This window comes from Pleurodeles waltl, chromosome 9, assembly GCF_031143425.1.
Source record: "Pleurodeles waltl isolate 20211129_DDA chromosome 9, aPleWal1.hap1.20221129, whole genome shotgun sequence".
In the NCBI taxonomy this organism is placed as follows: Eukaryota; Metazoa; Chordata; class Amphibia; order Caudata; family Salamandridae; genus Pleurodeles; species Pleurodeles waltl.
Genome location: NC_090448.1, coordinates 18,289,852 through 18,305,309, shown reverse-complemented (window position 1 = coordinate 18,305,309; position 15,458 = coordinate 18,289,852). Strand labels below are relative to the sequence as shown.

Below are 15,458 nucleotides of genomic sequence, written 5' to 3'. Positions count from 1 at the left end.
CACAGTGTTACACTGATACACCGGTCTATTGATAAATGCAAACATCGATGGAGTCACAGTGTAACACTGATACACCGGTCTATTGATAAATGCAAACATCGATGGAGTCACAGTGTAACACTGATATAACGGTCTATTGATAAATGCAAAAATTGATGGAGTCACAGTGTTACACTGATACACTGGTCTATTGATAAATGCAAACATCGATGGAGTCTCAGTGTTACACTGATATACCGGTCTATTGATAAATGCAAACATCGACGGAGTCACAGTGTTACACTGATACACCGGTCTATTGATAAATGCAAACATCAATGGAGTCACAGTGTTACACTGATATACCGGTCTATTGATAAATGCAAACATCGATGGAGTCACAGTGTAACACTGATATAACGGTCTATTGATAAATGCAAAAATTGATGGAGTCACAGTATTACACTGATACACCGGTCTATTGATAAATGCAAACATCGATGGAGTCACAGTGTTACACTGATACACCGGTCTATTGATAAATGCAAACATTGATGGAGTCACATTGTTACACTGATACACCGGTCTATTGATAAATGCAAACATTGATGGAGGCACAGTGTTACACTGATACACCGGTCTATTGATAAATGCAAACATCGATAGAGTCACAGTGTTACACTGATACACCGGTCTATTGATAAATGCAAACATCGATGGAGTCTCAGTGTTACACTGATACACCGGTCTATTGATAAATGCAAACATCGATGGAGTCACAGTGTTACACTGATACACCGGTCTATTGATTAATGCAAACATCGATGGAGTCACAGTGTTAAACTGATATACCGGCCTTCTGATAAATGCAAACATCGATGGGGTCACAGTGTTACACTGATATACCGGTCTGTTGATAAATGCAAACATTGATGGGGTCACAGTTTTACAATGATATACTGGTCTATTGATAAACGAATACCCTGATATAATCAGAGCGATGCACGGGTACATAACATGGACACATGGAGCACATTGAGCAACACTCAATATCCTATCCACTGTTTGACTGCTTCTGCTCGAAGTGCAATGACCTTCAGATAAATCATGGGGATCCCAGGCCAGTGCATCTGAAGTCAGTTGAGCTGGGGCAGAGTCAACAGAGAAGCCTCTGGCGTTAAGTCTGATTTGGATAAATTTACATGGTGGACTTCTTGACAGGAAGGGATTACCCCATTTCAGTTGGCAGGGAGAAAGCAGGATTGTCCTAAAAGTTAGAACCCTCTGTTGGGTTTATGCTACCCAAGGTATACACGGGTCCACCCCCAGCTCTTGCACCCGGACTGGTGCAGGTGGCATCAAGAGTGTTGCTCCAACAAGCAAATAGATAAAAACAGGTGTGTGTTGTGATAACCCTCATTGTCACAGAAGGCAGAATAAGAGAGTTAGGAAGCAATAAATGCCCAAGGAGGCCCACATCCTTGTAGAGCAATCCATAAACACTAGAAACTCAGAGGAAGTTTATGCTTCCCCACAAGCAAGGACATTGCCTTGACGAATTCCTGCTGGGGTAGGGGAGTAAAAAGGCAACTTAAAAGTGTTAATTCTGGGCAAGGCAAAACACAGCTTCCCCATGTCACCAACCTGCAGTGTACTGTGCATCCACGGCGAGTCCATTACACATCCAGTGTTGTGTGTTTTGTAGGAATAGCTAGAATGCACAAATGCTCTGGAGCAGTGGTTCGCAACCCTTTGACTTGTGTGGACCCCCACTTTATCATTACTGGAACCCAGGGACCCCCCCACTGAATCATTATTGGAATCCAGGGAGCCCCTCAAGCCCCCCAACCCCCACTGAGTCATCACTGGAACCCGGGGACCCCCACTGAATCATTATTAGAATCCACGGAGGCATCACTGCAAACAGGGGACCCTGGCATAAACATTGTCGCAATTTGAACCTCAAAACAATACACAAGATTACAGAAACAAGCATTCATCAACCACATATACAAATGAGAACAAATGTTATTTAATTTGCAAACAAATAAAAATAACAAAAAGAAAATAATTACTAGGAAGGCTGGAGCTCTTCTAAATTTAATTGAAGCCACTCATCGACCACACTCTATTCTGTTCGATGCACCCGCACGGCTCCCACAAATCAATCTGAGGACACTCATTTCATTTTTATCCTCTAATTTCATATTCCTTGACATTTACAAAATGTTTTACAAATTTCCATTGTACATTTACCCACTTTATTTATATACACTTTATTAATCTGTTAATATTATTTAATTTTCTATGCAGTCGTGGACCACCTGAGGGGGCTTTGCGGATCCCTTGGTCTCTGGACCATAGGTTGGGAACCACTGCTCTGGAGTGTACATCTTTGGAGCACTGGTCATTGCAGGCTCCTCGTTGTGCACTTGTGCAGCTTTTGTTGTATGTCATTAAACCTTGGTTAAACCATTGAATCTGAAGTAATTGACTTTTCAGTGGAGATGAGTATAGAATGCCCATTGACTGACTTATGCATCACAAGACAAGTTTAAATGTTCACAGATACTAATATGAAATTCCTGCAAACTCGACCGGTCTTTTTCTTCTTTGAGATTTACAATTATTTTCTAAAGTTGGACAAAATGTTTCTAGTTCAATACTTTTTTCTGAATTATGCTCAATTTACTAATGAGCTGTTGTCTGTTTCTCAACAAATGCACACACGATTCACAAACTAATGCAAGGTTATGGGCCAAGTGTACAAAGCATTTTGCCACTCACAAATGACCTGATTCGCAGAATCAGGCCATTTGCGAACAGAAAAATTAGTTTTCTAATGTACAAAAGACAAAGGGCCAGATGTACAAAGCATTTTTCTAGTCTCAAACGGGCCGATTTGCAGAAACGGCCCTTTAGCGACTAGAAAAATGCTTTTTGGGATGTACAAAGCCCAAACTGCGATTCGGTAACTTGTTACCAAATCGCAATTTGGGTTTTGCGATTCGGTATTAGGAAGGGGCGTGTCAAAGGCGTCCCTTCCTAATACCGAATCTAAATGGTATGTATGATTGTTTTGTGACCGTGAATGCGGTCGCAAAACAATCACAGTTATCACCGATTTCAAATCGGTGTTAACCCATTCGCAAAGGGGAAGGGGTCCCCAAGAGATCCCTTGCCCTTTGTGAATGTAAGCGTAAACATTTTTCTGAGCATTTTTATTTTTATTTTTGAAATGCATTCCGTTTTCCCTTAAGGAAAACGGGCTGCATTTCTAATAAAAAATACCGCTTTATTTAAAAGCGGTCACAAACATGGTGTTTTGCTGTCCCCAGCAGGCCACCATCCCTGTGAGTGCGGCTATTCCCAATGGGGTCGCAAATTGCAACCTACCTCATGAACATTCATGAGGTAGGTCATTTGCGACCCCATTGCGAATCGCAAACAGTGTCATTGACACTGTTGTACATAAGGTTTTGTGACTCGCAGTTTGCGAGTCCCAAAACTGGATCTTCATACATGTGGCCCAAAATGAGATTCAGTAACTTGTTACTAAATCACATTTACATTTGCAATTTGGTGTTTGGAAGGGGAGTGTTTAGGTCGTCCATTTCAAATACCGAATCGATATGGTATTATCACTGTTTTGCGAACGAATTCCGGTCGCAAAATAGTAATACTTTATCAACATTTTAAAACTGGTGGTAACCCATTTGCAAAGGGGAAGGGGTTCCTATGGAAACCCTTCCGGAATGTAAATAATAACATTTTTTTGTGAGCAGGACTCTTAAAAAATGAAACTGCAAAGTTAAATTTTCTCTTTTCAAACACATCCCATTTTCCTTTAAGGAAAACGGGCTGCATTTAAAAAAAAACAATATTGCTTTATTGAAAAAACAGTCACAGACATGGTGGTCTGCTGACCCTAGCAGGCCACCATCCCTGTGATGGCTGCGATTCCTAATGGGTTGCAAATTGCAACCTATCTCAGTAATATGCATGAGGTAGGCCTATTTGCGACCCGCTAGGAATCTCTTATGACACTCAAAATAGTATCACACATTAGGAATACTGATTTCCTAATTGCAATTCAGAGACAATGACAATTAAGAAATCGGTATTCCTAATGTCAGTACATCTGGCCCTTAGCTACTAACAAACAATAAGGAAATTTGCTTTTATTTTTCAGGCTTTAGTGATGCAGGAGGTACAACGTTGCCATGGGTTGAGGTGACTGAGGCTGCTTGGACATTCGCAGCCTCTGTATAGCTGTGACTCAACTTTGTAGGTGTGCAACATTAAAGTATGACCTCATGGGATCTCAATGGACAAAGGAAAAGGTATATTTTGAGTGCTTGCAACCACAGTGAACTCAGGCCAAGACAGGCCCTGTGGCAAACAGGTGACATGGGTGACTGGCCCTCTAGTCCAGCCCTACCGGCTCCTTCGAGTCGCTGGTCTTCCACGACAGTACCATGTCTCTCAACAATCCAGTACACATCAGATGTGGTCAGCCTGTCCATTATGCGCAGAGAGACCCCAGAATGGTGCACAAGCCCCGCAACGCGAGATGAGCTGACTAACTTTCCAGTACAAGTCTCCTCCGTCATGGGAATAGCAAACATTCCTTTAAACATTCAATAAACAAAAAATCATGGTGAACACCAACCTTCTGCAGGTCCATGGAGAGAGAACAGCACAAGGAGAGAAAGAGAGAAAAGAGAAAACACCATTAGCGGCTGCTGGTTGTCCGGCCAGGCGCACTATATTTTCATTACGTTTAATAGACAAGGAGCCCAGGACAATATATTGAGTCCGAGGCAGAAAGGTTTGCAGACCAATATAATAGATTCTCAGGGGACTATAGTTGTTCTTTCGCTCACATGAAGCAATTGACTTCCTCTGCTCCCTTTGCCACCAACCTGCTTGTCGCCCTCCCGCCAAGGTGTCGCTAGTTTGGATGTGTCCTCTGTGGATAACCCTTAAACACAAAGGGCTCTTCATGAAGCCTGAGCTCTGCTGTGATTGGACAACACATCTAACGTATTAAGGCGTAGTCCAGTCTGCAGGCGAACGAGCCGTCGCAGTGGTCCATGCACAGACAATGTGCCTGGTTTAGATATTGACAGATGGGTAACTTTGCCACAACGGTGACGGATATCCTGTCTGCTGATATATAAATCCCATTATAGCCAATGGGATTTCGATTTTGGCGGACGGGATATCTGTCGCCGTTGTGATGGAGTAACTGTCCATCAATATCTACATCAGGCCGTAAGTCATGATCAGCTGTAGAATCCCACCCAGCATGAAGCTCTTTTCATTCTCACTGTATCATTCCACCCAGTATCCCAGGTCCATCCGTGCATGCATGTGTGAATGAATGTGACTGCTAGACTACAATGAAAGAAACATTTCTCCTGTGGCAGAAGAGAAGGACCAGGGGCAAATTCACAAGCATTTTTCAGGAAAGGTTTGAGAGTCCTGAGTCCCAGCAGAAGTGACGTACGCCTCACGGCCTTGAGGGAGGACTAGGAGCTCAGTGTGGAGCTGCGATTGATCTGTGTGGTGGCCACCAAGAGGGCTGGGGATGATCCGATGCCGTCAGTGGCATCTTCTGTGATATCACGTCGTGAGGCAGCTTTTGACTCCAATAAGTGTCTGACAGCTACACTCACGATCATTGAGGAAGATCCTGAGAGGTAATATCACCAGCCTACTCAGTGTCTGATTCACCAGAGATGGTTTCTTGCCCTCATCTGGTCAATGTTTGGTCAGAGAGAGTCCCATGTTTCATCTCCCGTATGCAGTTACTAATCTTGTTTCTGTCTTGTCATAATGGGCAGATTGATCTCAAAGGGCATTTTGAACTTACCACTGGAGCGTAAGTTATGTTATGTTATATGTATTTCTACAATGTACAACTCACCTGGGAGAGTATCCTAGCAATGAAGCAGGAGCAGGGTCAGGACTATGGGCTCTATTACAAGTTTTGTAGTCTCTAGGTCGCCACACTCATGGTGGCGGTCTAGACCGCCACATTACAATCCTGGCAGTTGGACTGGCAGGGAATGGCCAGCTCCACCAGGACCTTAGATCCTGGCGGTCTGGAAGATGGTGGCGGTCCTAATCTGCCTGGGCAGCGCTGCAAGCAGCATTGCCCTGGAGATTACAACCCCCTTATCTGCCAGCAGTTTCTTGGCAGTAGCACCGTCATGAAAAGGCTGGCGGAGAACGGGTGCAGGGAGCCCCTGCACTGCCCATGCACTTGGCATGTGCAGTGCAGGGCCTGCCTGGCTAGCACCCTTGCAATGTTCTCTGCCTGCTTTGCAGACTCCCCGGAGGTCCGGGGGGCTTTAGAAATGTACTCCTGTAGTGGATGACAAAAGTCAGAAGGGTGAAATCTTTAACCAGGATGAATCTGGTTAGATGATCCGACCCACGTTCCATTGATTAGGCCCCATTCTACCATGACCACTGACTATCTTTTTGGAGAAGCAGGGCTAGGGGAATTGTGGCTCTTTAAATGGTTGTGAAAATAAACACTATGAAAAGAGGCTTCGTAATATAGACCGCCTTGTCTTTAATGAAATCAGGACTCTCCTTCACAACTGGCAAGCAACCACAAAGGACACTGATCTGAGAGTTTGGGATTATACGAGCTCACCCTGCCTATTTTCCATGATTAGTTAACATCTCAATCCAGACGTTTTATTTAGTTGTATGTGTGTTATTTCTTTGTTCTATAAACATTTGAGTAATGACAAAGTTTGGCAATTTCTTTATGCATCTGATGAAAAAAGACATTTCAGCCACTGAGAAAATAATGATAGCTTGGTTACGTCACTTACGTGCTTTGAAATGTTGCAGCTCCTGGAGTCCACGTTGAACCTACAGATGAAAATAAAAAGAGAGAGCGTGACTCTTCCTGGCCCTCTCATGTTTTTTTGTTTCTGTTTTTTTAATAATACCAAGATCCCAGAAGCGTCCAGTGGGGGCACTATTACTGAACGCCTCGCGGTTAGGATGGCGCCCATGTGGATACCATCTGACCACACTGGAGGTGAGGCGAGTGGAGGTGGAAACCGAGGAGTGGAAGGTATACTAAAATGGAATACTGTGATTGGCCAGCTGTGATCATGGGACCATGGAGTGGAACATATGCTGTGCGTTAGGTAGACCGAATACAATAATACAGTACAATACAATAAAATTTATAAAGCGCATGGCTGCATCCGAAGAGGTGGCCCATTGCTAGTGGCATAAACCTGGACCAGGCAACTAATCAAGCCAAAGTCTATACATCTAAAAGAAAAGTCTTCAGAAGCTTATGAAAAACTGGTTTGATGGGGCAAAGAGGTGTAGCCAATGAGTTCAAGAGTTTGGCACCAGGAACGAGAAGGAGCGACCTCCTCTTCAAGCCTTACGGAGTCCGGGAACACGTGAAGGTTCTAGCCCATTGGAGTGCATTGATCTCCCCGTTGGTAGGGAGGCAGTCATCTTCTTAAATATGAAGGACTTTTTTGCTCGCAAGCTCTGAAGGCAAATATTTGTGCTGTAAATTTGACGTGGCAAGCAACGTTCAGCCAGGGTAGAATCCGCAAGAAGACAGATGAGCGAGCTGGGATCTTCAGGATCCACCGAGCTGCAGCGTTCTGAGTGATCTGCAGGCGGTCTAGCAGATCCGGTGGTCGCCCGGATAAAGGCTATTGCCTACTCTAGCTTTGAGGTTACCAAGGCATCCATGACGGTCTCACGATTTTTCTCAGGAGTCAGATGGAGCATCTTTCTGATAGATTTCAGTGTGAGGAAACAGCTGGCAGACACAGCTGTAACCTGAGGCTCGAAACACAGGTTTGAGTGTAATACAACGCCTGGATTTCTGACCACAGATGATGGAGTGGGGGGGGGGGGGGGGTCCAGCTCTGAAGGCCACAAGCGTCCGGGAGACTGTCAGTCCAGAGTAAGATAAGTGTAAAAAGAGGCGCGTGGGGACCCAGCTTTCAACTTTAAACAATAGCAGTCCATTTCGGGAGCGGCTCGCAGCAAGCAGAAGGGGCGTGCGGCGAGGTGGTGGTGGGGGGGGGGGGTTTAAAATAATCCGCTCCTCCATCTCCTCGCTGCAGGCACAGCCAGCGTCAAGATTGGCTCGAATCGCCCAACCAGGGGGCTCCCAGGCAGACTGTGAGCCCGTGCAGGCTCTCTCCAGCCCGGCAACTGCACTAATAAACTCAAACACTGATAGACTAACACACTGATACTCATACGGTGATATCATGACATGCAGTTACACTAATACCCGTGCAGTGATACACAGTTACATTGATATAATGATATCCTGAAACACTGACACCCTCTGAGACTGATACACTGATATACTGGTGTACCAATATACTCAAACACTATTATACTAATATACTGAGACTCATACACTGATGTCATGACATTCAGCTACACTAACACCAGTGCAATGATACACAGTTACACTGATATAATGATATCCTGAAACACTGACAACCTCTGAGACTGATACACTGATATACAGGTGTGCCAATATACTAAAAACACTATTATACTAGTATACTGAGACTCATACACTGATGTCATGACATTCAGCTACACTAACACCAGTGCAATGATACACAGTTACACTGATATAATGATATCCTGAAACACTGAAGCCCTCTGAGACTGATATACCGATATACTGGTGCACTAATAAACTCAAACACTGACAGACTAATACACTGAGACTCTTACACTGACCTGACATCATGTCATGCAGTTACACTAATACCCATGCAAAGATACAAAGATACATTAATGTAATGATCTACTGAAACACTGACACCCTCTGAGACTGATATACTGATGTACTAGTGCACTAATATGCTCAAACAATGCTACACTCATACTGAGATTAATACACAAACAGCATGACATGCAGCTACACTAATCGCAGTGCAACGATTCACTAATATAATGATCTACTGAAACACTAACACTCTCTTAGACTGATATTCTGATATACTGGTGCACTAATAAAGTCAAACACTGACAGACTAATACACTGAGACTCAAATACTGATATCATGACACGCAGTTACATTAATACCCATGCAATGATACAAAGATACATTAATGTAATGATCTACTGAAACACAGAAATTCTCTGAGACTGATATACGGATATGCTGGTGTACTAATATACTCAAACACTGTTACACTAATATACTTAGACTCTTACCCTGATGATATGACATGCAGATACACTAATACCCGTGCGATGCCACAGTGATACACTAATTTAATGATCTAATGAAACACTGACACCCTCTGAGACTGGTATTCTGATATGCTGGTGCACTATTATACTCAGTGTTACACTACTATACTGAGACTCGTACACTGATATCATGACATGGAGTGACACTAATACTCGTGCAATGATACACTGATACACTAATATAATGATCTACTGAAACAGTGACACCCTCTGAGACTAATATACTGGTGCACTAATATGCTCAAACGCTGTTATACTAATATGTGGCAACTGCTACACTGACATCATGACACGCAGTTACACTAGTACCCATGGAATGATATACGGATGCACTAATATAATGATCTACTAAAACACTGACACCCTCTGAGACTGATATTTTGATCTAGTTATATATGATTGTACAGATATACTGTTACCCCGATACGCCAGCATACTGAAACACCAAGGTACTCATACACCAGTAACTTAATACACACAGTAAGTGTCATACTGGCATCTTTGAACGCTAATGCATACTATAGATGCACACAGCACAATATCATCTTTATTACCACTGTTGCTAGTGAAGCTATGACTGACATGAGGCAGAGCCTCTCATAAACAGGGTCACTGGAAGTATGCGGCAGAGGACGGCCAAATCATTTGGCAGGGTTGAGTAAATTATGCATCAAGATTACTTTTTATTTTTTTTATTGGAATATGTGGTTACTTTTTAATTTTGTGATTGCAGTCTCTGTTTAGTTTTTAGTTTTGTGACTGCAGCCTCCGTTTGTTTTAATTTTGTGACTGCAGTATTTGGTTACATTTATTTTTATGGTTGGAGCATCTTTTTTTTTAGTTTTGTCATTGCCGTCTCTGTTTACTTTTTAGTTTTGAGATTGTAGTCTCTGTTTACTTTTTAGTTTTGAGATTGTAGTCTCTGTTTACTTTTTCGTTTTGTGATTGCAGTCTCTGTTTGGTTTTTAGTTAGGTGACTGCAGTTTCTGTTTAGTTTTTAGTTTTGTGATTGCAGTCCCTGTTTGTTTTTTAGTTAGGGGGCTGCAGTTTCTGTTTAGTTTTGTGATTGCAGTCCCTGTTTGGTTTTTAGTTAGGTGACTGCAGTTTCTGTTTAGTTTTTAGTTTTGTGATTGCAGTCTCTGTTTGGTTTTTAGTTAGGGGAGTACAGTTTCTGTTTAGTTTTTAGTTTTGTGATTGCAGTCCCTGTTTGGTTTTTAGTTAGGGGGCTGCAGTTTCTGTTTAGTTTTGTGATTGCAGTCCCTGTTTGGTTTTTAGTTAGGTGACTGCAGTTTCTGTTTAGTTTTTAGATTTGTGATTACAGTCTCTGTTTGGTTTTTAGTTAGGTGACTGCAGTTACTTTTTAGTTTTGTGATTGCAGTCTCTGTTTGGTTTTTAGTTAAGGGGCTGCAGTTTCAGTTTAGTTTTTCGTTTTGTGATTGCAGTCTCTGTTTGGTTTTTAGTTAGGTGACTGCAGTTTCTGTTTAGTTTTTAGTTTTGTGATTGCAGTCTCTGTTTGGTTTTTAGTTAGGGGAGTACAGTTTCTGTTTAGTTTTTAGTTTTGTGATTGCAGTCCCTGTTTGGTTTTTAGTTAGGGGGCTGCAGTTTCTGTTTAGTTTTGTGATTGCAGTCCCTGTTTGGTTTTTAGTTAAGTGACTGCAGTTTCTGTTTAGTTTTTAGTTTTGTGATTGCAGTCCCTGTTTGGTTTTTAGTTAGGTGACTGCAGTTTCTGTTTAGTTTTTAGTTTTGTGATTACAGTCTCTGTTTGGTTTTTAGTTAGGGGGCTGCAGTTACTTTTTAGTTTTGTGATTGCAGTCCCTGTTTGGTTTTTAGTTAAGGGGCTGCAGTTTCAGTTTAGTTTTTAGTTTTGTGATTGCAGTCTCTGTTTAGTTTTTAGTTTTGTGATTGTAGTCTCTGTTTGGTTTTCAGTTTTGTGATTGCAGTCCCGGTTTGGTTTTTAGCTAGGTGACTGCAGTTTCTGTTTAGTTTTTAGTTTGTGATTGCAGTCTCTGTTTGGTTTTTAGTTAGGTGACTGCAGTTTCTGTTTAGTTTTTAGTTTTGTGATTGCAGTCCCTGTTTGGTTTTTAGTTAGGTGACTGCAGTTTCTGTTTAGTTTTTAGTTTTGTGATTACAGTCTCTGTTTGGTTTTTAGTTAGGGGGCTGCAGTTACTTTTTAGTTTTGTGATTGCAGTCCCTGTTTGGTTTTTAGTTAAGGGGCTGCAGTTTCAGTTTAGTTTTTAGTTTTGTGATTGCAGTCTCTGTTTAGTTTTTAGTTTTGTGATTGTAGTCTCTGTTTGGTTTTCAGTTTTGTGATTGCAGTCCCGGTTTGGTTTTTAGCTAGGTGACTGCAGTTTCTGTTTAGTTTTTAGTTTGTGATTGCAGTCTCTGTTTGGTTTTTAGTTAGGTGACTGCAGTTTCTGTTTAGTTTTAGTTTTGTGATTGCAGCCTCTGTTTAGTTTTTAGTTAGGGGACTGCAGTTTCTGTTTAGTTTTAGTTTTGTGATTGCAGTCTCTGTTTAGTTTTAGTTAGGTGATTGGCGTCTGTATACCTTTTAGTTTCCGAAGGGTGCTCCTTCTCCTTGTTGCCACTGGTGCACCCACACTATCTCCTTCCTTTCAGCCATAAACCACCACAGTCTCTGTTAGTAGGGATTCTCATCTCTGACCCTGGCCTGCAGAAGGCTCTTTTACAAATAGTATTACAACCGAAACCCAAGCTGTAGGCCGCTTCACTACTTTCCACCCCACACGTATCCACTATTCAAGACCTCCACAGAGTTCTCAAGGCCAAGAGTTGCCCGGAGGACCTTTGGACCACAACCCTCAGTGCACAATTTGTTCACAGCCAACGAGGCATGCTGGTTTGCTCTGTGCAACAAGGAGAAATATCTTTATTTATTTATGATCTTTACTTCCTCTTTCTATATGTGTTGAATTCTGCATTCTGCAGCACACACAGAAGAGGACCATGCCTCAGGGGATTGTTTTTGTGCAGGAAGGTGTCCCTTCATGCAAGCAATGTCGTCTAGCTGTCAGACATAAAACTCAGAAACTTGATAAAATGGGGCAGAGAGAAACTAGTTCTGATTTGCTAGTAGTAAGAGTCCCGGGTTGCTTTAACTGACCCTGAATTACTGATGGAAGCTTTCTCTCAAAGGATAGGCTTCCTGGCCTTGTGCTGGGTGTCTCAAAACAAGCACAGGCATTTCTAACTTCTTCCTGCGGTAAACCCATTCCAGAGGTTAGTATCCACAAATCCATGGGTTGAAAGTACCCAAAACCCAAACACTTCCCCAGAATGAAAGAAACAGCAGAGAAAAATAGAGTAAAGATTGGTGTCTTCACAGCATGGACTTCAGCCCATGAGTCTTCCCTCTGAGGTCTGTGCTTAAAGTGGCCTGGTAGGGAGATAACTCATTTTACTGATACAAGGAGACCCTGACTGCTTTTCAGGGGAGGGGTATTTGTAAAAGATGCACTAACATTTATGTTGATAAACGTTTACTGAACCTACTGCCAGGCCTATCAAAACGTTAAACCCAGTGCACAAATGTAAGCGTGAATGTCAGGCTACCTCTGATTGGTCGGTTTATTACTGACTCCTGTCCTGAGCTCCATGATTGAACAGACGGCTCACTTACTTAAGGACGACTCAAGATGTCAGAACCCATCAACCCCTCTGGACAAGCATCCGCCCCTTCTGAAGCCTAAACACACACACACACCAGGAACCACTCCACACTTTCATTATGGGCTCACACCTGCCCACCTCACCCTCACCAGGGGTGTCCGTGTTCCTTCCCACAAACCACAGACGCGGCCAATGCTGAGTAAGACCAGATGAAGACAGGGATAAAGGGGGGGTCTACAATGCTAACTACAGAAAATTGGATAGTGGGGTTCCAATGACAACCATATAGAATAGCAAACCTGTCAGGCTTCGAGGCCAAGCAATGAATGTGCAAAGAACTCCCATCTGGCTGGGCTCTCCTGCATATTGAATTTGGCCACTCGGAAAACCAGAGAGGGGCTCTTCTGATAAGGCAGGGTATCTTATCACCGATGGCATCAGTATGGTACATGTAGGCTATCTATAGGGGGCATCACATGATTGCACATTAGAACTCTGGTTGTGAATGCTGAGGCCAAGCACAATAACCACCCCCACCCAATGGCTTGGTTGACCCAGAAGAATATGCTTTGATATGGAACCCAAGGAAGGCCCTTTGAGTCTGATTGGGGGACATCCATTCAGAATCAGGTCTGGACCTCGTGGAAGTAGTGTTGTGTGTAAAATGTGAGTGTAATATTAGGCATCTATTACTGGGCGCATGGACACCTCTCCAAGAAGGTAGCATGAACACAGAATATAGCACAGGGATAGTTCAAGGATGTGTTGCCACACTGTGGGCACTGGGACAGCTGGAGTGCGCATTTGAAACACTTGGGCCCATGGACAACGAGCGCATGTGCTGGCATCCTGATGGGCACATGGGTAGCTAGAGGCTTAATTGATATACTATAGTCTACCCAAGAGCTCAATTGTATGCTGGTATACTCTTGGGCATAGGAACAGCAGGAGTGTGAATGCACATACTGAGCGGATATGGACAGCTGGGAGGTGTATTGGCATACTCTGGGGCACATGGACAGCTGGCAGCTGGATTGGCATGTTCTAGATCATATGGACGGCTGGAAAGTGTTTGGCATATTCTGGGCGGCATGGACAGCTGGCAGGTGTATTGGCATATTCTGGGCCACATGGACAGCTGGCAGGTGTATTGGCATAGTCTGGGCCATGTGGACAGCGGGCAGGTGCATTGGCATATTTTGGGACATATGGGCAGCTCGGATGTGTATTGCAATATTCTGGGCCATATGGACAGCTGGCATGTGTATTGGCATATTTGGGGCTACATGGACAGCTGGTGGCGTGCTGGATACTGCTCAGCACAGGCATAGGTTGGGTGTTCATTGCCCTCAGTCGGTGACATGAACAATTGGAAGATATATGTTGGCATAATGTGGGCATGTGAAAAGCTGGATGTGTGCTGACAAATAGGCAGCTGACGTGAGCACTGACTCGCTGTAGGGAACATTGCCAGCGTGCTGGCACGCATAAGGGAAAATGGGCAACCGGCAAGTGAATTGGAGTTTTATTGTGCAAGCAGACATCTGGACAGTGCCCTAGCATTCTGTAGGGCACACAATCTTCTAGTGGACCTTGTGGCATTCAAGTGGGCATAAGGGCAGTTGGAAAGTACCTTGGCGCACTAGGGTGTACATGAGTGCAGGAAGGCCCCTGCTGGCATGGGGCTGGTCCTCCCCAAGGACAATGGAACTGGTGCAGAGGTCTTAGATCTCTCCAGACCCCACCTAAGGGGCCTCTCATTCAAGAATCTGGGAGCTATTTTCCCCATCCCCCAGTCTGCTGAGGGTTTTTGTGAAGGATAGTTGTGGCAGTGGGACTCATCCACCCCTGATGGCCTGTGTAGTCTGGACACCTCTGTGCTGTTTTGTATTTTAGTTTGAAAATATCTGAAGGAAGCAGGTCCAACAGAAAAGAAGGCAGACAAATTCAGCTTGCAGCACAGATTCTGTGCTCTCTATTGCACATGTTCGATTTTTGACCCTCACAGAAAAGTAAGTTCAGTGCCTGACTAGGAGTGGGGATATGTGTGCATTTCCCAGTTTGTGTCACCACATCCAGCTTAACATTTACAGAATTATTGTAAAATTGGTGAGAAAGCCTATGGCAAGCAACAGTGGATTTGGCAGTGGGAGGACCGTGGCGTTCAGTTCACAAATCAAGTCAAAAAGTGCCAAGTTGGCCCTTTTTGCTGTTTTCATGTTTGATTTGTGACTTTCTGGCCGTCTGTGGAGCTTGTGATGCTCTGCCCACCTGGTCTGGTTAGGTATGCCCTCCCCACCTGGTCAGTGATGCCCGGCCCACCTGGTGAGTAATGCCCGTCCCACCTAGCCACTGATGCCCGGCTCACATGGCCAGGTATGCTCGGCCCATCTGGTCAGTAATGTCCTGCCCACCAGGTCAGGGATGCCCTACCCGCCTGGTCAGTGATGCCCAGCTCAACTGGTGAGTGATGCCCGGCCCACCTGGTCAGTGGTGCCATGCCCACCTGGTCAGTGGTGCCCAGCCCTCATGGTCAGTGGTGCCCGGCCCACCTGGTCAGTGA

At 43.9% G+C, this 15,458-nt stretch overlaps 1 protein-coding gene across 1 annotated transcript in view; it reads right to left on the bottom strand.

Moving 5' to 3' along the window:
- CPNE9 (copine family member 9) overlaps positions 1-15,458 on the bottom strand; it is a 1,043,154-nt gene that overhangs the window by 577,720 nt on the left and 449,976 nt on the right. The window contains exons 5-6 of the mRNA XM_069206140.1: positions 6,834-6,873; positions 4,652-4,654 (exon numbers count right to left, since the gene is read on the bottom strand). Coding sequence (XP_069062241.1) covers positions 4,652-4,654; positions 6,834-6,873 — 43 coding nt within the window. The remainder of the gene's footprint in view (positions 1-4,651; positions 4,655-6,833; positions 6,874-15,458) is intronic.